The sequence below is a fragment of the Battus philenor genome, unplaced genomic scaffold (assembly GCF_028537555.1).
Source record: "Battus philenor isolate CCGP_79_NKW_IND1 unplaced genomic scaffold, ilBatPhil1.0.hap1 SCAF_16, whole genome shotgun sequence".
NCBI lineage: Eukaryota > Metazoa > Arthropoda > Insecta > Lepidoptera > Papilionidae > Battus > Battus philenor.
The window spans coordinates 7,895,912-7,918,866 of NW_027181678.1; the positions used below are offsets into that span (position 1 = coordinate 7,895,912).

Below are 22,955 nucleotides of genomic sequence, written 5' to 3' on the forward strand. Positions count from 1 at the left end.
CAACTGCTTTCGGCTTCGTCCGTCCCTTCCTTCGTCGCAAGCCATCTCGGGGTTTACTGTCGGCGGAGCAAATTGTACACATATTTATATATGTATATCATAACTGTGACATTTATTCACAGGTGCGAGTTTTATACTAAAAATAACCAACGAGCATTGAGGTTGAATTTATATCACCTTGCACCGGAACTCTCACATCCTGTGAACTACCGGAGCTCCCTGCTCTCAACTTGCTGCCGCCTGACCAGTCCTGGGAGATCGTGCTACTGGCTACCACCACCATCAGGGGAGTACCGAGCTGCGAAGTAAAATCAGACCAGGCCTTCTGCCCACTACCCATTTTAATTAAATATATTTTTCTTCTGTTGCCGAGTTGCTGTTTTCTTTCACCTACCATCAACAGTCTGATATGGCACAACATATGAACTTTATAAATTTGAGCAAAATAATTGTGAACAATAGTTTTGTAATTGCATAAGCGGTTTCTTTATAGTATCGTAAGAAATATAAAAATGAAAGTTTACAACAAGTCTTAGAGTACTTGGTCGGGAGTTTCTACAAGAGACTAACATCTAGGGACATAAGCTCCGAAAGTGCATGCTATACATATACAAGTTTGTTGAAATTTCACTTACACATTTTCTCTCATGAATAGAAGAATAATACAGTCTTGTAGTAATTCTTTAATAATACTGATGTCTTATAACATCACAAACGAATGCTTAAAATATTAATATGAATAACAGAGTTTTTATTTTATGCCAATAGCCTTTTTTATATATTGTCGACATATAAATGGACGTTGTTTACACAAACAGCGTAAATATACGTAACGGAGACGAATGAGATAGAAAGAATAAAAGTTACATTAAATTTACTGTTCGGCGAATCTCAATTTCTGTTTCTTGACAAAATCCATCGCCATTTTGTCCGTTGTACGTGACTCCAAAATTTGCAAGATTGGATGTCCTGCAAATATTTTAATGGTATTACGAATGTGAATGATTATAAGTGTTATTTTTTAAGTTGTTATTTACTTCATAATATTTTTAATCATTTACATCTTTTATATTTCTCTCAATTAGTAATTTTGTAAATATTTGTATCATTGTTATTTTATTTATTTATTTCGATTCACAAAACTGTTGTACTTTAAAAAATGTTAGCAGAAATGTCTTAACTTATTTTCACACTTATCACCTTCCACTCTATTACATCAATACGTATTATTATTTATTATTTCCGTAAGAGTACTTAAAATAACTTCGAATTATTTAAGTATAAACCACAATGAGCTTCTAAAAGTCTATTACATTTACTTTTTCCTGATTGAAGTTATCGAACCATAATAAAGTCAAAACCTTCACGTATCGAGTTAGCTAAACATTTTGTATACAGGCGAGCTAGAAGCTAAACCACCTTTACATTGCATAAATGGTTATTTGTATACCCAACTCTTTTTATATAAGATATTTCAATATTAAGAATAAAGGCACTTTTTCACACTTTTTTGGTCTTACACAAAACTTTAAAGAGTACTTTCTATTTGGAGCGTGCATTAAAATTTTAACGTATTCTTAAGTTTTGTATAGCTGGATATCAATAATTGTATAAACGGTTTGAGAACCTAAAAAAGAGCCCCTTTATATCAATAAAAACCATAAAAATAATAAAATGAATTGTTTTTGTTTTTAAATACTAATATGGAATTCGTTGTTACACGATTATTACTTTTGCACGATTTTTTTGTAAAAATGTTTAGTTTTTTTTATTACATAACATAACACTAAATTTAGCATACGACACGTGCATTTTAACACTATGTGTGAAAGATTTGGAATGTATCTATCGTAAAATAAAGTAGGGTGGACATGTTTAAAATTATAACACTTACCGCGATCATGCAACTGCATGAGAGGCAGTTCAACCGGACGCAGTGGATCTGGGGGAGCATGGCTGTTAACTCCCGGAACACGTGATAGAGATATGAAAGCCTCGCCGGCAAAATCATCTGCTGTAAGAACATCGCGGTCCCACACTGATAAAGCCAAGGCGGCCTGAGGAGAGCGGCACGCATCTAATGAAACCCCGAACTCGAAACATTCATCCCACACCGGGTTCAAAGTTTTCTGTGGAAAAATTTTTTTATGATCGAATGTCACTACAACTCCTAAAGAAAAACAGTTGTAAAAATTATTTTTTTATCTTTTATAACAGAGTAAATGTACACTACATCATTTTATAACATAGTAAACTACATCATTATCATCATTTTAGTCGCAAGGTGTTCACTGCTGAAGATAAGACATGTTCATAAACTTCAAAAAATACGTAAGATAAATTTATATTACTTTAAAATAAATAGCGAACACAATGTAATTGATTTTAAAATTAAATGGCCACACAGGCGTTACTTAAGTCAGGTATAATTAAACTTACCTTTTGAACGTTAGTGCTCTGTTCGTGAGCTTTTGGAAACAATCGTTTCGGAAGCAGTTCCAACACAACAAATGGGTCACTTAATCCGTTGGGGTCGAGGGGGATTACGTCTCGCGCTGACAAAACTTCCACACACAGTGAGTCGTGGTTGAAGTACACTCTAAGAACATAATGTTTTGGAAAATTGAATTGAATGGAGATAAGTTTTGAGTGAATTTAACTAAGGTATATTCATTACCTTACGCCAAAGCACTTATTTTACTTATAAAAAATATAATATTACAGAAGTAATAAAAAAAAACATTTTTAAACATTGGGTTTATCTTTATATCCAAATGTCTTGTCTTAATTAAAGTACCTGTTATTTCAAAAGAGTTAGTTTAGTTTTTTTTTTAAGTTTTCTTAGTTCTAAATCAAAATTTAAAAGTATGTTGTAAATAAATCTTAAATGCTTTGAAGACTTTTTAGTTCATTAAGATTTGTAGAACTGAGTTGACATTTGCGAGATTGATATTATAATGTATACATGAAACATTGTTAAATTTCATATAAAAAGAGCAACTGTTGAGTTTCTGGCCGCGGTCGTGTTAAATTGCCAGTTGTAATGGTTGACGATTCAAAAGTGCATATAAATACCTACTGGAAAGGCATTTTGTATTTGAATTTGAATAAAATGAATAAAATAAATAAAATGGAAACATTATCTGTTGTTAAACGTATTGTGTCTATACACATACCTGACTAGTATTGAGCCGTACGGAGAAGGCAGCGGAGTGCGAGATTGTTCAATTATACGGTCCGCGAGCCACAACTCGAGTAATTCTTCCGTCTGAGCTTGATGGAACTGCATCCTTTGTTCCAAACGGGTCCATTCAACGCTATGTACTTCAGACATTGGTAAACCTTCGAATAACACACACAGACATATGTGTACCCGTGACTTCGAAAAATATAAATGAATATTATAAATTGTTTCCAATATATTAAATACATACAAAATAGACATCAGAGTACAAAGTTTAATTACACACAGCAGCATCAATTTCACATAACCTTAAGCAACATTTAAATGAAGTTAATTAGTTATATTAACCAACAACTAATTTTGGTTTTTAGTTATTATATCCTACATATATTCCAAAATAAAATATCAATGTTTATAACTCGCATTTGCCTAATCAGATGTTTTTTGTTAATAAATAGGTTATAATGGATTTCGAATTACTATGTAATAAAATTAAAAGGATAAAGTATTCAATGTACGTAGGTAAATTTTACCTTTGCCCTCGGCATGAAAAAATTCGGCAAGCAAGTCCAACGCTTCCCTCAGTCTATGATGGTATACTCTTGGTTTTTCCGCGCCCCCCGCGTCAGCTTGAGCCGAAACTTCTTTTAACACAGCGCTCCAACATCCGGCCAGAGAACGAATAAATGCGCGTGGCAGCAACCATGTGTTCAATGAAGATAGATGTTGATCTAAAAACTCCAGTAAAGGAGTAATGGCCTGGTAGAGAAAGGTCACTTTGATAAAATCCAGAAAAAATATATCAATCCATATTAAAGAAGTTGTAATAATTCATCATCTTCACTTTAACCGCCGGATATCGGACTCTCCCATAGATCTCCAATAGGATTAGTCAAAAGCGGCCTGTATTCATCCAATCCATCTTCTGGGTGGACTTCCTGCGCTAAGTTTGCCAGAATCTTAAGGTCCTAGCAGCCATAAGTTCTGCACACCTTGAGGCCCGTCTACTGATACTTCATCTTGCCATTGTTGGGCTATACCGATTACTTTCGTTTGTCCACGAATCTTCTCATTCCTAATTCAAACTCGCAGTGAAATTTCTGGTACATTTTCCCCGTGGTTGGTTGACTGACTGTGTGCTTTCAAATGAGGTTAAAATACGCGACGATGAGAAAATGTTTACAAAAGAGATTTCTCCTATCAGGCTTCTCACTGCTAGTTAATTATTTTATAATTATATAGAGAAGGTCCATGGTTTGTTGAGTTACTATGAGCTTAACAATGAGGCTCACAGTTAAAGCGTTGTAAATATTAATACAGTTAAGTACATTATATTTAATTAAGTATAGTTTCAACTTAAATACGAATTAATATTTCCATTGACTAATATTTAATTCAATTTGAACATGGAACGTATCCATGAAATAATGTGAAAGCGTTTTGTTTATGAGTGTTAATATTTAATACCTGTGGCGTTGGCAAAGTATCCGGTGACCAGGCGAGATGGAACACAGCCTTGCGCAATTGCGGTCGGGCGCGAGCAGATAGTGGAGCAGCAGCGCGAGCTGAACGTGCATCGAGTGTACCTAAAGCTCCTCGCACTAGTTGCCTCGCATTGTCATCGTTTGCACTGTATCATATTTAAAATAAAACCAAAGTGTTAAATTTAAAAACAAGTAATATTATAGTACCTGCTTATTTTGGCACCTAGCTTAAAAAAGTTCATAAACTAAAAAGTACTTCGTGTTTTATCTGCAATGTATAAATAAATTACTCACTCGTTTAGAAATAACAGAAACGTTTAAACTCGATTTTGTTTCCAGTTATCTTCACAAACCGTTTTTTATATTACACCGTACATTATATTACAAAGTTTATAACTAAAAGAAATAAAAAGAAATCTCTCATCTGGAAATTCGTTTTAAAATTTAAATTTATTTTCATATGCATTAATGATTGCTAAAAATACTTCAACCTCTTTTATATCTTTATTTATTTTGGCAATAAATGTTAAAAAGCGTAGGGAAATGGAAAGTTTACCAAAAAATTTAAAAATAAACATTTTCTTTCATCCAAAAAGCAAACGATAACTTCAGTGAAAGATAGAGAAAACACTTTGTTTTTATTATACTTACATTTGTTCATCGTCATATTCCGCAAGCGAGCGCCGCACATATTCCAAGTTGTTCACAATCATGCATATCTCTTCCGTCGTTTTATTTTGTCCTGTGTCAGCAATGTTTTATTTTGAAAAAAATAAACAATGCAGCATTTGTTAGTTATGTCAGCAATAAAATTAAGGTGGATAAAATAACCAAGAAGGTATTTTTTCCTTACCGTGGTTCTCGTAATATCCTTGATCAGCGAGCGCGCCGTGCACAAGGTCTGCATAATGTAATGCAGTGGCACAAGCAGCTTCCAAAAGCCGAAGACCTCCGCCGACCGTGCTCTCCTCGGCGCCGCCGATAGCACGCCATACCAAGCGCATGTGGTATAAACTACGAATAAGGTGTATGTATGTATCTAATGTTATCAATGATAATAAAAATGAAATAATAAAAATTGAAAAATGATCACTAAATTTACTAAATACTTAAACTATACCGGGTAATTGGTTATAGGTGTAAAAAGTTTAAAGGGAGAATGTATAATTCATTTGCTGTCAATAGATGTATGGTACACCCTATTCCTAAATCAGGTAATAATAATATAGAGAGACAGGGTTAGCGTTTTAATAATAATAATAAAAATTAAAATTCGGATTACCAGATATTCAAATTAATTATTGTTTAATATCGGTCCCTGCAGTATTTGCAATGCGAAAAGATACCGGCCTGCCGCATTCCAACAGAAACAATAAATTAATGTAACGCATTTCAAACCGATAACTTTATACAGGTTAATTGAAAATAGGTGTAAATGCATTAAAGTTTCTTTTTGACAATGAGCTATACATTTTCATCTTTAGAGCTCTTACACCTATATCCAATCATCCTGTATAAAGAAAAAAGAAAACACCGATTTTATGGGCATATGTAACATTTAACAATGTGATTTCTTGATATTAACTTTCAATTTCCTGCACACAATACAAATAAAATTTTATGTTTATGCTTATAACATTAGGAAGTGATCGCATGAAATTGCGAGACTTAACCTGTAAACTTCCTATGGACATATCTGTCCGAACTCCCCAGGTGCGTACGGGTCAGATTTGTCCGAAATATACAAAAAGATATAAAGTAGGCTACATTATATCGAATCACCTTAAATATACAGTTTTAAATCGCTTGCTATGGATGTACTACAGACCACAGGATCACAAACAATAATATTTCATTTATACTTTAAAAAAATTCGTTCCTGAAACTGACAGGCGCCGTTTTGCGGCACATGAAAGGTTAAACAAAAAAACTGGATTCTAGTTTCTATCCAATTGAGCAGCTATGACATTGTTGTTGTGACTTATACGAGTGTAATATTATTTTGAAAACAAACATAACAAAGACTTCAAATGTGTAAGGGATGTAATGTGTTTAAATAATAAATATTAAGGGGACCGGAGAGTAATGTCGTAGCTGTCGACATAGTTTACCGAAAACTAGTGGGAAAAGATAACGAAGGTGAATATAAGAAAGGACCAATATCTAGCCACCTCCGCACATGCAGTGGTTGTCGTGCATGAAAGTGCACCGCCCGCCAGCCCGCTCGTAAATGCGCATGCGACAGACAATGCAAACTACACAACCGCCACCGTAAATTCACTCAACACGTGTTTCACCCCTCCACGGGGCATCTTCAGGAGTTGTTACACAGATTAGTGCTAAACACCGAGTTTGACTCATGCGCATTTACGAGCGGGCTGGCGGGCGGTGCACTTTCATGCACGAAACCACTGCATGTGCGGAGGTGGCTAGATATTGGTCCTTTCTTATTTAGGATGGACTTCCGCAATGTAACGCCTGAATCCATTAAATATTGAAGGTGAATATATTGTTATTAAAAAACTTGTTAAGAATGTGGTCGTGTGAATTTATCTGAGAAAGCGACATTACTTTCCGGTCCCTCTAATACATGTTATTCTTGTATGAATAAATAACAGAAACATTAGTTTATTATTGATTGTTGCTGTTAAAATGGTGTTATTTTGTTAGGCTAAAAATGTTGAATATTTAAATTATTAATATTTTTTATCGTACAATTGAAATGAAGAGATTAGTAGACTATCAAAAGAAACGGACATAGGCAACCGGACTGGCAACGCGTAGTGGCAGTGACCTGTTAATATAGTGCTCAGAACTATTGGCCACCGGTGCCTAAAGGCTCTTGCGAATAGATCACGAACTGGAAATTGTAGTGCAATGTTTACCCACAAGGTAAGATAGACGACTTTTTAAGATCATTTTTAGACGCTGAGCGCAGGCTGCCTCCTACCGGTCCTAATGGAAATATATGCGGCTGAAATAATGAAGATCTAAAATAACGTATTTGAATAAAAGGTTACTAAATTAAAGGTATTACTATTTTAATATTACTATCATACTTATAGTATTACTTCTGGAACCTGTTCTTAGCAAAAAATGCTTACCAAGCGGCAGTGTCCACTGAAGAAGTGCTATGTTTGACAATGTGCTCTCCTTCCACTGATCGATCTATACGAAATTTAATATTAGTTAAAAAAACAATTTTGAAATCTAGTCACAGATACTTTTAAAACAGGATGATTTTGCGCAGACTGAACCGATTAATGACATAATAATATTACAAAGTTTTCTATTTCGATAATAACTTTTATTAATTTTGATTGCTATCACGTCGGTTTATTGTCATGTAAGTAATAAATTTTATACTGTTATAAATAGACTGGTATTGATTTTACTTGATGATTCATTGCAAAAGCGTTTAAAGCTCTTTGTCATCAGTATCATACTAATTAATGGTTTCGTGCGGCGCCAACTTAGATATCTATCTAAATAGGCGCTCTATCTTAGAGCGAACCTTTTGCTGCCCTGACTGTAATTAAAGAAAGTGATGTGGGTCGATAAACCTTTTATATATAGGACAACAAGGATGCTTATCCTTAAATGTCATTACTTACATTTTTACTCAGTTTAAACAAATTTCAAATTCAATATTATTTAAACAGATCTGTTTTTTTATTATATGTAATAATCAAAAAATAGAAAAAATTAATAAACTTAAAAATATTACCAAGTTCAACTGCAGCTCGAACTCTTTGCAATGCCATGGTCTTCGTCACTGCTAGCCAACGATCAATCAACGGCTCGAACCAACTATCATTATTAACAATTTATAAGTTGAAATTGTATACAAGAAATTAAGTAATCTTTGAGAATTGTACTCGCAAACTAATTCAAAAATGTAATTTTTAATTATAGCTAATTTATATTAGTGCGATTCAGTCTGTAACTAACTTTTAAAATTCTTTCTGTTAAATGAATTTAAAAGGTTTATTACCATAATAAGTTTTCTTATTGGGAATTGTCCTGCTTGACAAATTCTTTTAATGAGAAAATAAGTAAACATATTTACAAATAAGTCTCGAGCAACTGCGGTGGTGGATCGGTCGGTGGGTGAGGCGATGGGGCCGGGGCAGCCGCCGCGCAAAGCTCTCTGACCGCTGCCAGCACTTCGAAAGGTAATGTCTTCGCTGACACCACGCACACTGTGTAAACTTTCTATTATTATCATTGCTAATATTAATTGTTAACAGGAAAGCCTAAATATATAGACGACCTTCAGAATATCTGTGGGCATTAGGTCTTTGCAGAAAATCGTTAAAGGTGGAATAAAGGAGTAATTGAAAGCCGCTTGGCCTGGCTTTTATCCAACAGTGAAGAAAATGTGGCAAGGATAAAAATAAGTACATATAAATGGCTTAGGAAGGAATGATCATGGCTTCATATTCGGTGGTGTTCAGTGCTGTTGCCTTTACAATTTTTACGGGTTCGTCGAAATCACGGCTAGAAAATTAGGAAGTAGAGTTACGAAGTACCGACTGTGTTGAACTTGTCGGAATGTGATTATCAATTTTAATGGATATATTGCCTTCGTCCGATTATGAAGGAGAAGCACGGACGTGTCAGATTCTGCATAGGGTGGAGAAAACCACCCTAAAGTTGATGGTAAAGTATTATGTGCATCGGAAAATATTAAAAAACCGGATTTGTTATTGAAATATCATCGCAGTGATCATTAAAAAAGTATATAATTTGTTACCTCCATTGCCGTGTTCATCGTATATCTCTTCTTCGGCTACTCCGCACCAACCCTCCGCTATCCAGTGTTCGACGCATTGTCTGACATCTTCGGACAACTAATATTTTTTTTTTTTGAGAGAACATGATTTTATTTCAAATAATTCGTAACAATTTTTATATTAATAGGATTTTAGTAGATTTATTTCTTTAAGAAAAACTATAATTGTTACAAAATATAAAAATAATACGCTTTGATTTTTCTTAATGAGATATTCAGCAAAACTTGTAATATAATCAATTTTTTGTATGAAACTTACCATCTTATCAATCTGTGTAAATACCACGTTAAAGTATGGAACATTATTCGTTCTGTAACAAAATGATATTACATGAAGTTATTTTTACGAATGATTATTAAAATGAGTAAATAAAATGTTGGTAACAATTGTAATTTTTGCCAAATATGACGAAATATTTTCATCACATTGTTTGATTTTTGAGTTACCGTTTGATAGAAGTTTGAAATTGTTAATTTACGATTCAACTGATGAAAATGATACTCTTATTAGATTTAATTATTGTTATGAAGGTTAGCAAAATCTTGAAAAAAACTCCTTTAAAGGATTTTTAAAGTGATTATAAAGCTTGGAATGGAATTTTTCTATTACTGCATTAAGGACATGATCACAAATAAAAAAACCGTTCTAGTTATTGTGGGCTCTTCTCAGACATGAGTGTTTGGAGCCCTCGTAACTTTGAAGTAAATGGCGTCCTTAGGAGATAAGCTCCTCTCATTCTAGTTCCAATCAATTTTGGCTCTTTTGGCATTCTCCTCCTGACGTACACAAGTGGTCACTGTATGTGATCTTACATTAATAATAATATACAAGACATATATAGACAAATAAATTAGATACGCCGTGAATTGAAATAAGAAAGATCACGAATTTAATTTAATTTAGTTTTACATAATATTATTTAAATTTTAATGAAGCATAATAAAGTCATCAAATGTGTGAGGCATGTTATGTGTTTAATTAATAAATATATGTTATTCTTACGTTTCGAATAGTGGATGATAATAAGTGAGTCCCTGTTGCAAGTCAATCTGAACAAGAGTGATAAGGTTCACTAAATCTTCACCGCGTTCGGATCTTGTATCTTGAGCACAAAGTGCTTCATACCATTCCGCTGAACCCTTGCGTAATGCTCCTACTATTTCGCTTCTAAAATAATGTAAATAATTTAAATCTCTATAATAGCCGAGTGTTCTATGTATAACAGAATAAGAAATAATTCTGAAATAAAATTAAATGTGAGCATAATTAAGACAAACATACGTAATTATAAGATAATGTAAGTACGTAACATGCAAATTAATAAAAGTGAATAAATATTTCAATGCAAGCTGTACCATATATATTATACTTATTTATATGCTATAAGTTTGGGTTAATTAATACATTTTTGACATTTTCAGGATTGGATATGCAGCAGTGGTCGGTTTTGTAACCTAGTTCTGCAACCAAAAGGTCAAAAGCTCCTGATAGGTATAAAAATTTGAGAAGATAGCATAGCCTCGATAATGGGGGATGCAGTAGATAGACCGAGCTTTCTCATGTATTTCATGGTTATAAAAATAGCAATTGATAAAAATGTCGAGTAAGTGAAATTAAGCAATTGACAAAAAAAATGATAATAAGGAAACGGTAAAACAGTAAAAAATAAAAGTATTGTAAAATTGTAAATAAAACATTAAAATAAATAATATTAACTGTAATAATATCAACAAGTTTAATTCGTAAAAATGGTTTAAGCACTAAATAAATTAAGATAAAAAAGATATGAAACCCAACACCTGCGACATTTGAGAAGTGAGCTGAAGGATGAAAGGTAATGTAAAGGAGCTAACTAAAAATGAATGAGTATGTAAGATCATGTGAAGTATGTTAGAAGTCCGAATGAATGATCTTAAGAAGGCTGAAAGAGGAGTAAAGAAATAAAAAGTAGGACGTGAAATAATTAGTTAAAAATTGTAAGCTCCCTGTTCCTTAACGAGATCTGGGAGAATAAGAGGCCCCCAATAACGGGGTCATGTAAAATACAGTTTAGGAAAACAAATAAAAAACTATACTTAATCTAAACACACAGTAATAAATGATGCGCTACTACTATATTTGAGGACAAAAATAGTAAAAAGCATCACTAACCAAAATTTGATATACACGTTTGAAAACTAATTTTTCGTATCATTTTGCATAAAGTTCAGAACAAATAACCGTTATTTATACCTGGCTACTAAAATTTGCATTTTTCAAAAAATGTACTATTGTACTATATATATTAAATATATTATTAATATATTATAATATAACAAAAATATTTTAATACGTACCTGATTTCCTTGTTGAAGGGGCAGCAACGCCAAAAAGCTTTCATTTGAGACAGTTGATTTAAACATCGCAACAGGTATTCTAGCCTGCAACGTATATGTTTATAAAAGTCTAGAAATTGAAAAAGCGATTCATTTATCACGTAATTTTTAGGTTTATAACAAATCATCAGATCATCAATCACAACTCATTTTAGTAAAAAAATAAAATCATGTACGGTGCCTAAAAGTGCAAAATTTATTTATATCTGCAATAAAAACGGTCACAATGTTAAAAATTGTGTTATTATTAATACATTTTAATCACCGAGAATGCCAGATTAAAATATTTAAGAAAAATTATTTTAATAAAATTACACCTACTGATTGAGGCTATGGTTATGGAGCACTGGGTACAGATCTCTATGAAGTCTTAGTTGGTGCAGAGCCCGGTCGACGAACTCGCCAAAGCAATCGGCGAGCCAGCGCTCTTCATCGCGTGATACTCCGGCACCTGAATCTCCGCTCCCTCCGCTAGATAGAGCCTCGTGCGAGGACCACGTTTTTTCCAATTCTGTTAGCAACTTGTACATATACCTAGAGGTTAAAAAAGTTTTAAACAGGGCCAGATTTTTACTACAGTTTACCAATAATATTAAAAATTATAGTAATTTGTATTTAAATTAAATAAAACCAGCATAATCAAAAAGGCGTCGACCCTTATGGTGGACCGACGAACTTGATATGGAAAGGCTCTGGATGCAGGCCACTACGAACCGGTTTTATCGGTGATCGTTCTACGACTGAAATAATGAAGTTGAATAAAATTACATACTTGGGATCAAGTGGAGACTCGCTGTTAAGGCGACAGGCCGCTGCAAAACGAGCAATAGCAGCTTGTAGAGTACTCAAATCGCCTTGCACGGCATGTTGGTGTAGCAGCGTTTGTGCAGCCCCACATAACTCCCCCTCCCATACGATGCTACTGCAGGCTTCTCCTTCTTCCCCCCCTTCAACACTGTGAAGCATATGCGCTGTCTCCACCTCATGGGCCAGAAGCACCCCGAACAGACGTTCATGTTGACGTACCTCAATAAGAAAGTCAATAAGGTTACTTTTCTTAGACAATATCTGCAAACCTATTCCTACATATAAATGATTAGAAACATCCAAAAAGATTTACTGCTATGACAGAATATAAAAGTTAATTTAAAAAAACGTGGTAATGATGCTTACAAATTTGATAGTGCTCGTAAAATATTAAATTAAACTTTGTTCTAACAAACATTAAGCACAAAATCACCTGCTGCCAATTATCATCGTCATGACGACCGGCTTCACGTGCTGAAAGCCATAAACGCAGCCGAATGCGTCCTTGCACCGAAGAGCGTTGAGATCTTGCTTCCAGCTTATACCACGCTTCTACACCGGTTGATGGAATTTCTCGAAGAGGTATGTTAACGCATCCTAACCAAAAACAAATGTCACTTAAGTAAAATATTGTACTCTTTATGGGTGTGAAATAATTGTGTCAGTACTGGAAAGAATGGAAGTGTTCATATAATTGTTGTGTAACACATCTTATTATTTTTAAGTGCCTCATGAACGGCCAGAATACTCAAACAAGTGCCTGCTCTGTATAACATATACATTTTCTGTTCGGTCCCGCTAAAAAATTTGAATAAGTAGGGTTTCCGTTATAAGGAATGAATGTCATATTATTGCCAGATAAATTTTGTAATATTGCCCGACTCACAAACAGTGATGGAAAACATCATAAGCAAACTGGGGTATCGGAAAGACTTATGTATCTTAGCTTGCGTGGTGGATTACAGCCCGAACCCTCTCTAAAAAGAGGCATATTTCTCAACCAGAGAACGTGGTAAACAACTGAACACATAATATTTTTTTTATACAAATGAAAATTCTTTGCTTCAAATTCTTAAATAGCTTAACTAAAAAACTATACTATAAACTATACTACTATATTAGTGTCCTTTAGTAAAATCGTTTAGGTAATGTCCCTTGGCCATCCCGGTCATTGGATCTTACTCCAATGATTTTTTTGTGCCCGTCTCAGCGTTTAAAGAAAATATCGTCCGCGAGGTGTGCTATCCTACGATCACTTCTGCAGCAAGTGGCACGATACACTAAGGCCAGATTCCAAGATTGTGCCCAATGTGAATGGTCAGTATTTAGACGACATAATTTTTACAAGGCTTATGTTTTAAAAATACCAATATTAAGAGACTATTATAATATGTGAACTCACCAAGAAAATCATCTTGACTGCCCTGTCGTGCACTCTGGCATACTTGTTTAAAGAAGCGGCCAAGACCACGAACGCCACGCACTTCGTTGAGTCGTGATACGGCATCCAGCACTGAACTCTCATCATCGTGATCCCAGATGTCCAGGTGCAGGACGTCGGAAGATACATCATCAATGTCACTGCCGTACAATTCATTAAAAGATAAAATAGTTTTTCTATTAACATTTCAATGTGTCTCTAAAACGACATCAATAGGCTTCGTGCATTTAGCAAAAACATTTAAATCCACAGGAACATTCATTTTTACAAATAAAAAAGTAATACCGCTAATTATACTTACAACAACTTCAAGATATAGAAAATATTAAAATTTAATCAAAATTTCGTTAATTTTTGGAATTAAGTCAGATATCTCTTAAATTTACACCAATTTAGTATTTAGGTTTAATCAATAATCGATGCTATAAGAAAACACAAATTAGTTGAAAAGTATTTAAAGCAGCAGTATTTAATGCAAAAGCAGTAAGTAAAGGTCACAAAAGCTGTATTAACGTATGTACATATTGAACATTTATTCCATCGACTTTGATTACAAAGTCCAGACACATTCAAAATAAAAGTTTAAAGCAAAACACATGCCATCATAACATCAAAAAAGGTATGAACAGCCATACAATCGTTTTTTGATATTATAAATAATAAAAAGTTGTAATTGTAATTTGTGTTATGGTTATAATTTTATTTAATTTGTTAATGATGATGGTGTATTTAATTTGTTAATTATACAAAATTTTTGTTGGTCACTATAGTCATCAATTTATTTTAATATTTTATTTTTTATTTCAGTTGGTTTTAAAGAAACTATGTCATTTGTGATTATTGTCAGATATTTACATATGATAAATAGACTTATATACTATATATATTTATCATATATACACATATGTATTAGAAATAAATGCTAGTTATTAAGGATATACCAATATTAATAATACGAATGTTAGAGTTTATATTGTTGACATGCCCGATAAATAAATAAATATTGTAGCTGACGTAAAAGATGTCGAATTAAATATGTGCCAATTGTCTTACAATTTAAATGTCTCATTCCATTTGGGCGATAAAGTGTGCGGTCTAACGCTAGTGGCGCGAATGTAACGTGCAGGCAGTCGTCCGAGGCTGTCGCGCTGCTGGCGTCCATCGCGACGCTTGAAACTCAGCCGGAAACCGTGTTTGCGACCCTCGTCTTCGGACGCCCGAGGCGATGCAGGCAACGACGCCGGTTGGATTCCGAGCATGCAATACGGATCGCTAAATCCTAATAAAAACACTACCCCGTAAGCATCACCAGGTTTGTATTCCTAGATAATAACGTAAATGTTGTGAACAGGCTTTTTGTTATCTGTTAACTTCATAAAATGTTTTTTTCGTATTATATATTAACCGATTAATGTACAGTTTCAAAGACATGTCCCAATTTCGTAGCCCCGCTCTCGATAAAATGAACAGATGTTTCAATAAATGTAATAAGAAAACTATGACATGCTCATGTTAAAACATTACAGTCATCCTATAAAAATATAAAATTGAATAACTGTACCAAAGCTAGCTACTAGCTTACAAATCTCGATTATATTTAATACATGATTCGAATGCTATTTTTTATGATTGTGATTAAAAACACTTGCACAAGACCAACTCATAAATTCTACTATTACCTGAATATTATTATTGTTATTAAATTTACTAGATGAATATTGAAAAAGAAATAATGTTTAACACTACGTATTCAAAACCACAAGTTTAATAACCAAATTAGTTTAAAATTATATACGCACCGTTAGCGTCTTTGGCCTCCAGTCCATCGGCCTCAATAACGGCACAGCCGAGGACAACAGTAGGTGGTCGTTCGCTACCGGCGGCACGAAGAGCTCGCGCATGAATATCAGCTGGAACTCTAAATGCACGACGGGCATATTCAATTACTTCTTCTTTGTATGCTGCGAACTGTCCGTCTGGTGCAGGGGCGCCGACTGCATTTTCGATGCAATACAAAACCTGGCATGTTACAACAACACTTATGTAAGACATATAAAATAGAGAACAACAATTTATTATTTTGTTGAAAGACGTTATAAAAGTATTTTTATTTTTAGAGGACAAATTGGGAAAGTTATTTTACAAACGACATGATCACCATCAACATTTTTAAAATACTATTATTTTTATTATGGAAACAAACACAAACAATTTTTTGCTGTAAAATAAATTACTACTAAGTATGATACAATACAGCAAGTTAAATGCGCGCTATACACTATACAAAAGTGTTATGCAAAAAAATTACAAAACTTTGAAATAGAACATAAATATAAAAAAGAAGAGGAAAATTAGCTTAAAATATTTCACATGTAAGTAAAATCATTTATAACGATTTAAATGGTGTCAGAATCCTTGGAGCGATCGTCTAATAATGCCATAAGTAATTTCTTGGAACCATATTAAAAAATGAAAAAAAAGTATCGGTCTTAGCTCTGCAGATTAACGAGTAAGTGGCAGTAGACAGGCCACATAACGCGCAGAACATAACTTTACATACTTTACGTTAACAGAATAAGGTAGACAGGCAATGTATTTAAGGTCACAGAAAGACAAGCAGGTCGCTTTTAGCGAGGTTTATAAGAAATCTATGAAGACAGTCTCTGTCAAGCAGTAGTCGTTCTACAGTTGAAATAAGTACGATGATTACAAGAAAGTTGTTTTTTTTGGGTTTCTTAGTCTATCATAAAAGCAATAACAAAATAGTATAAAAATGCAAGTAACATCAAACCTCAGTGTAAAGATGTTCATGTTCTTTATGTGACAACTGCGCAGAAACGCTTGAGAGACCGAGCTGGTGCGGCGCAGGCGGTGGACGTTCAGCTCTTGCCTCGGCCAGGCGAAGTGCAGCTAGTCGTCTATTCTCCTGCCTCCAAGACAGAGCCGTGAAGCTCTCGAAGTAAGAACCATCTGTATCTTGTACGCTATTCGGAAAATATGCACAGAAAAGATTTATTTCTTGTTATTTCTACATAAACATAATTATCACTATGTTTATTACATAATTTAAAAATATTCGCTTGGTATTGAATATTACATAATCCATAAAAACCCAGAAAAATTTTGTTAGGTCATGTTTAATTACATATTAACATCGTTTTTCTAAAAGAGAAAAGCATAATAGTAACTCGAGAAAGTTTGCTACGGAAAAAGTTTTTTTTTTATTCTTGACAAAAAGCCACCAGCAGTCTCGCTCTCTACTAATATATATTTATAAATATTTTGGAAGAGAGTTTTATTATTAGTAATAAATATATATATATATATATATATATATATATATATAAATATATATATAAATATATATATATATATAAATATATATATATATATATATATATATACATATATATATAAAATACACATATACATATATATAAAAGAAAAAAACGTACTAAAAGCAAGTTTCAATAACCCTGAATCTCTTAATAAACTTGAAAAGACACTCCGACCATGTAAGTGAGGATTTCTAATTTCAAATTTTAAGTAGAAACGTTTAGAAATTTGTGGGCCGATAGCCGTAGCCGAAGCTGTAGCTTTCCCGAAAAAAAAGATAGATATAGGAAATAAATTAAAGTAAAGCATGATTATAAAAGGAGTGAAAGAACTAAATTTTTCTTTTTTGTGTAATAGTGATTTAATAGACTTTTTATTTGAATACCTATATGTTCATTAACGTTTACGACTCGTCCGCGTTGAAGGCTGAAAGCATGTCGGGCGAATAAAGCCGAAGTAATTAGTTGTCGGAAGCGAACATCGGTAGAAAATTACAACGGTGTTATCTTATGAGCGAAATATTCGGAGCGTGTTTTAAATGGGCTTATGAAATAACGGAGGGTAAGGAAGAAATTATATACACTACGAAAATACGTAAGTACAATAAATGAATATTCTTTATTTAAAAGAGGTTATTACATAACTAATCTAATATGAATAATAATTATTAATAGTTTGTTTGTTTATTTTAAATTCTTAATAATAACAAGTTTATATAGTAAATATTCAACGTTTTCTCGTACTTTTTATCGACGTAGCTAAAAGGAAACTAAATTAGCAATGCAAAACTAGATAGCAGGCTCGAGCACCGGATCTATGCCAAGATTCTAGTCCTACGTGAATTTAGATTTGCTTAAGCTACGTTTTATACTTATTAAATTTATTTTGTTGTTTTTAATGACCATACCTTTTATTAAAAATAATTCATAATTTTATTACTACCTAGTGAACACTAAATTTCACTCAAAAATTTTCAGTAAATAACTTATTGTAAAATTATTATATAAAATCGCAGCGACAGACATGTGCCCATTTTAGTAGATCACATATATTTACACATATTTAGTAACAAAACACAGAGTTTATATATTAAGAACATAATTGAAGAATCTTAAATTCTTTTCGGTGATTCCCTGCGTACTAACTTAATTAATAATAGATCTAAAAAGTTAGTACCAATTTGATTTACCATTATTGGCCAGAACTTTCATTAATAGTTTTTTTTATATTTTCATCTGATCTGCATGTATGTAAAATATACTAGCATTTATTACGGAGCGTAACCTGACAACTAATTATGCAAACACTTATTCAACAATTTCCATTTTATTTCAAATTAATATAGTTTTAGGGTCAACTCTCATTTAAATAGTAAGTGTATTTTGACGTTTATTTCATTAATTACTAAGGTGTAATAGATTTGTCTCTAAATAAAGAATTAATCGATTTATAATAAAATTGTCACTCGTAAATTGAATCATCATCTTATGGCGTACGGGCTTCAAGTCGCACCTACAAAACTTTATTAGTGCCCATTATCCAAATTAAATTTCGTGTGATAGCTTTAAATTACTTATGATTACTTGTATTTCTATAACATATCCAATCACCTTGCATAAAGTGATCACCCTGAAATATGTTACATTAATTTTTTTTCTATTAGAATATAACTAGCCAATAATTTCTGGCAGTTCAGAGTCTATCTGTGTCAAGGTTATTTAGTAAATAACAATTATATTTAATGTGCAGTATCCGAATTTTGAAAACACTTTTTTTCTTATTAAATTATTGTAACGTCAGTTAATATTTCTTGGACTAATGGTTTTGTGATACCACCTTGAATACAATAATTTACAACCAATAAGCCGTATATTCACCCTTTCAAAGCTTTTACACCTATCACGATTTACCTCGTATATACAAATGAAGCTTAGACAAATTCTTTCTCAAATGCTAGTAAATACAATAACTCCTGTATTTTTTATACTATTACCAATTGTAGCTAGTTAATATGTACATATAATAACACCGCAAAGGAGAGTCCCATCGATCAATGGTCACGCGCGAAAAAATATTACTAGCGGGACACTGACGACTAAACATGGAGTTTGTCTACTTTTAGCGTAAAAACTTTTTGTGTGCATCTCTGCAAATATATTGGACGCCCTACATAACAACCACAGTCCCAACACCATTATATCGAGCACACAGATCGCAGTGCGTCCTTTACGTAAAACTAGTTCACGTATAAAAACCCTGGCAGAAATATTTAAAAAGTTTATCTTTTACATGGTTCATGCAATATTTAACTGTCTTTAAAACGACTACTTACCAAATGACTCAAGTAAAGGTTTTTTTATCGAGCGAGACGTTTGGGATATTAGTATAATCTATGATTATATATTTGATGAGCGTATATATATACATACATGTTTGTTGAAACAGTGATGGTAAATAATTATAGAATTAAGAAAAGAACCAATATTTAGCCACTTCCGTACATGCAGTGGTAGTCGTGTAACAAAGTGCACCGCCAGCCAGCCCGAGTGAGTGCTCACAGACTTTGTGTTTGGGTCTAATCGGTGTAACATAACTCCTAGAGATGCCCCGTGGAGGTTTGAAACACTTGTTGAGTAATTTAGCGGTGGCAGTTGTGTAATTCGCATTGTTTGCCGCATACGCATTTATCAGCTGGCTGGCGGACGGTGCACTTTGTTGCACGACTACAAGCATGTGCGGAAGTGGCTAAATATTGGTCCTTTTCTTACCTAAGATGGACTACCGCAAGGTAACGCCTGATTCCATTAAATAATTATAGAATTTATTAAGACGAATTTAGCTACTGCAGAACTTAAAGAATGATATTAATTAGGTCGCACTAACATTTTTGATTCAAATACTTACCCCGAGTTAACAGAATTGTCCACTTCAGGCCAGGAGAGGCGTCTTTTACAGAAAGCCATAGTTGGTTTTTCAGGCGGCTGCGGTTGTCGAGGAGCGCGTAATGAGCCTCCCCGACGAGGTTGAGCTACTGGAGCCAAGCAATCCAGGGTGCGCCGTCGCCCGCTCAGAGCTGATACGCCTTCAGTTGGCACCACGCGTGGAAACCCTTTATTTAATAACATTCTTTGAGAGCCTTTCTTTTATTGTTCGATATTGTTTTATTTAATTACTCTTTTAACACATTGTGTAATAGCGGTATTAATACTGTTTAGCAATTTATAGCTGTAAACCTAGAGTGGAGAAGAGATAACAAATAGGCTGGTATGAAATGTCACATAAAAATAATACAAAACATATAAAATTCTATATACTACGCTTACGTACGCTTACGTACGTGATAAATACTTTACCTTTTATTTTATTTCTAATAAATACATACTTAAACAGAGCATATAATACAAATAAAAAAGAAGCTATAGAAGTTACGTTGATTCTGCCTCGAATATTCTTTTTAAACATAAACTAAATGAATGAAATTAAATAAAAAATTCGAGGTATATTTTTAACAATGTAGTTTAACTTAGATTGACATTGAGCGGGGCTCATCACTCGTGCAAACGACGATCGTTGGGCTTAAAAGGTTCTCGAGTGGTGACCACGTGTCGATAGACGCGGCGCGGGTAGACCCTTCTATGTGGCAATCTCTAGGGGAGGTCTATGTCTTGCAAGCGACGTCCATCGTGTGATATGCTGATGATGATTTACCCCGCATAGTGGCCGTGGAGGGCTGCTGCTGTTGTTGCGACTCCTCGGCGGAGCGATGACGGGGCGGAGGCGCTCGGCGAGGCGAAAGCGCCAACCCTGCGACACTATCCGCCACCCCGGCCACATATTGACCGATCGACGAAAAAAAACTCATTTCCGTACCACTTACACCGCACGCATTTGTCCCAAAAATTAGTTCATACACGAAAAAATTAAAATAACTTAAGCGAAGTCCTCGCACATAGTTTTATATGTTATTAATGTTCTATCATAATTTTTGATCACAAACCTGAAAAAAAACAACATTATTATTCTAATAACACTCAATGCTACATTTGATGATAATAGATAAAACATTATAAAACTTTAAGAAACTACTCCAAACACATTCTGAAAAAAATAATTTTAGTATTTCAAGATTAGTCTATGCTCCGTCTGGATATTTGTAATATTTAAGTGCGTTTTCATGTCGCGGCCCGCATAAACGTCTGTCAATGACATGGAAAAGCATTTTTTCGATGTCGCGTCCGTTTCTCTGAAGAATTCAGAAATAGGGAATTTCAAATAAAACATGTAAACCCTGTTAATTGATTTAATTGAAACAAGTATTAAAAAAGAAGTAGAATACTTCATTAAAATTTAAATATACCTCATAAACCTTTTAAAATATGCATTGTGGCGACTTGTTTTTTTATGTTTTTAATAATAAATTAGCTTAAGCAGCTGCTAAAAAACATATTAAAACTAATTATAATATATTGAAATTTTTATTTTGTTATGGTATATGAGACAAAGAAATAAACACAAAAAAGTGAAAAAATTATACTTACTATTTATATTTAGTATAAATAACACCTAACCTAAAATGATAACAACATAGTTTGTATTTATTCGTATAAACAAAAAATTAAATTAATAAGTAAGGTATAAACAAAATATCTTTTTTTACTAAGATTACTTGTTACTGTGTAATATCGGTATATATGTGATAATAAATTCAGTGTATTATAAACATGTAACTACTTTTGGTAAATATATTTATGTGAAACATTAGTAGTTACAAGTAGTCAATAAAAAAAATATTCTTCCTAAACATAACAAAGCAAATTAATAAGGTATTCTTTCACATAAAAACACTGTATGTTGTGTTTTGGATTGTATACATAAAAACATTTTTTTCATGTCTGAACGAGGTACCGGCTGGTTTTGTTACATCTATGTACATATGATGAAATAAGCTTTTTTTAAATCGAGCTTCCTTTTTTGGCTGAATTAAACAAAAAGCTGAATTAATTAAGTAGCAGTAGTAGGCAGGCTTTCGATACCCGTTTAACTACCGTCTAAAGAAAGGCGCCTGAGAGGGAAAAATCTCAACTTGGTCTGTTGGTCTGCTTGCTAACATTACTTCTTCTTCAGAGAGCATTAGCACTAGGAGAAGAAGAGCGCTAATGGACCAAACTCCTGTGACTTTCTATGTAATATGATTGGCGGTTGGAGTCCACTGTGATTACCGAGCGGACCTAACCGTCGATGCTAGTTTGTTTTTGAAATGAGTAAAATTACGTTGTACATAACTTGTCTTAACGTCGGCATGTCGTCGGGAGACTAGAATACGTGTCCTAGTCTAAGATGGCGCGTTTGTTGGGTAGGTGCCGTCACATATAATTAGCGAATTTAGAGGTTTGGCAGCAGAATCAAAATAATAGACTGATGCTTGTTTTAAGAATTGATCAATAATTGGCAGCTTTGAGTGTGGACTTGGGTTACATAGGCCTTCTTTACGCATGCACCACGGCACACCCGTGGCCTTATGCATAGACCGGT

General features: G+C 33.6%; 1 protein-coding gene across 1 annotated transcript; it reads right to left on the reverse strand.

Annotated features, from left to right (window-relative positions):
* Nucleotides 1–874: 874 nt before the first annotated feature.
* Nucleotides 875–21,285, reverse strand: unc-13-4A (BAI1 associated protein 3). The gene is made up of 24 exons (XM_068762535.1): nucleotides 21,132–21,285; nucleotides 20,328–20,532; nucleotides 16,879–17,071; nucleotides 15,887–16,106; nucleotides 15,141–15,366; nucleotides 14,049–14,227; nucleotides 13,080–13,243; nucleotides 12,612–12,865; nucleotides 12,161–12,373; nucleotides 11,801–11,884; nucleotides 10,467–10,631; nucleotides 9,723–9,774; nucleotides 9,425–9,521; nucleotides 8,738–8,870; nucleotides 8,396–8,478; nucleotides 7,773–7,836; nucleotides 5,522–5,682; nucleotides 5,320–5,410; nucleotides 4,652–4,814; nucleotides 3,718–3,943; nucleotides 3,177–3,342; nucleotides 2,440–2,599; nucleotides 1,895–2,129; nucleotides 875–969 (listed from the first exon to the last, which is right to left on the reverse strand). Exons 1-24 carry the CDS (start codon nucleotides 21,283–21,285, stop codon nucleotides 875–877), a joined length of 3,783 nt encoding a protein of 1,260 aa, XP_068618636.1.
* Between the last annotated feature and the right edge of the window lie 1,670 nt (nucleotides 21,286–22,955).

Bases quoted from the DNA above. Each gene is read 5' to 3' on its own strand.
- unc-13-4A (XM_068762535.1), bottom strand. From the start codon at position 21,285: ATGAGTTTTTTTTCGTCGATCGGTCAATATGTGGCCGGGGTGGCGGAT. The intron at 15,367-15,886 runs GTGCGTATATAA...TGTTTTTATTAG, and splicing joins GGAGGCCAAAGACGCTAACG to GATTTAGCGATCCGTATTGC. The intron at 5,683-7,772 runs GTAAGCATTTTT...CCTTATTCGTAG, and splicing joins TCAGTGGACACTGCCGCTTG to TTTATACCACATGCGCTTGG.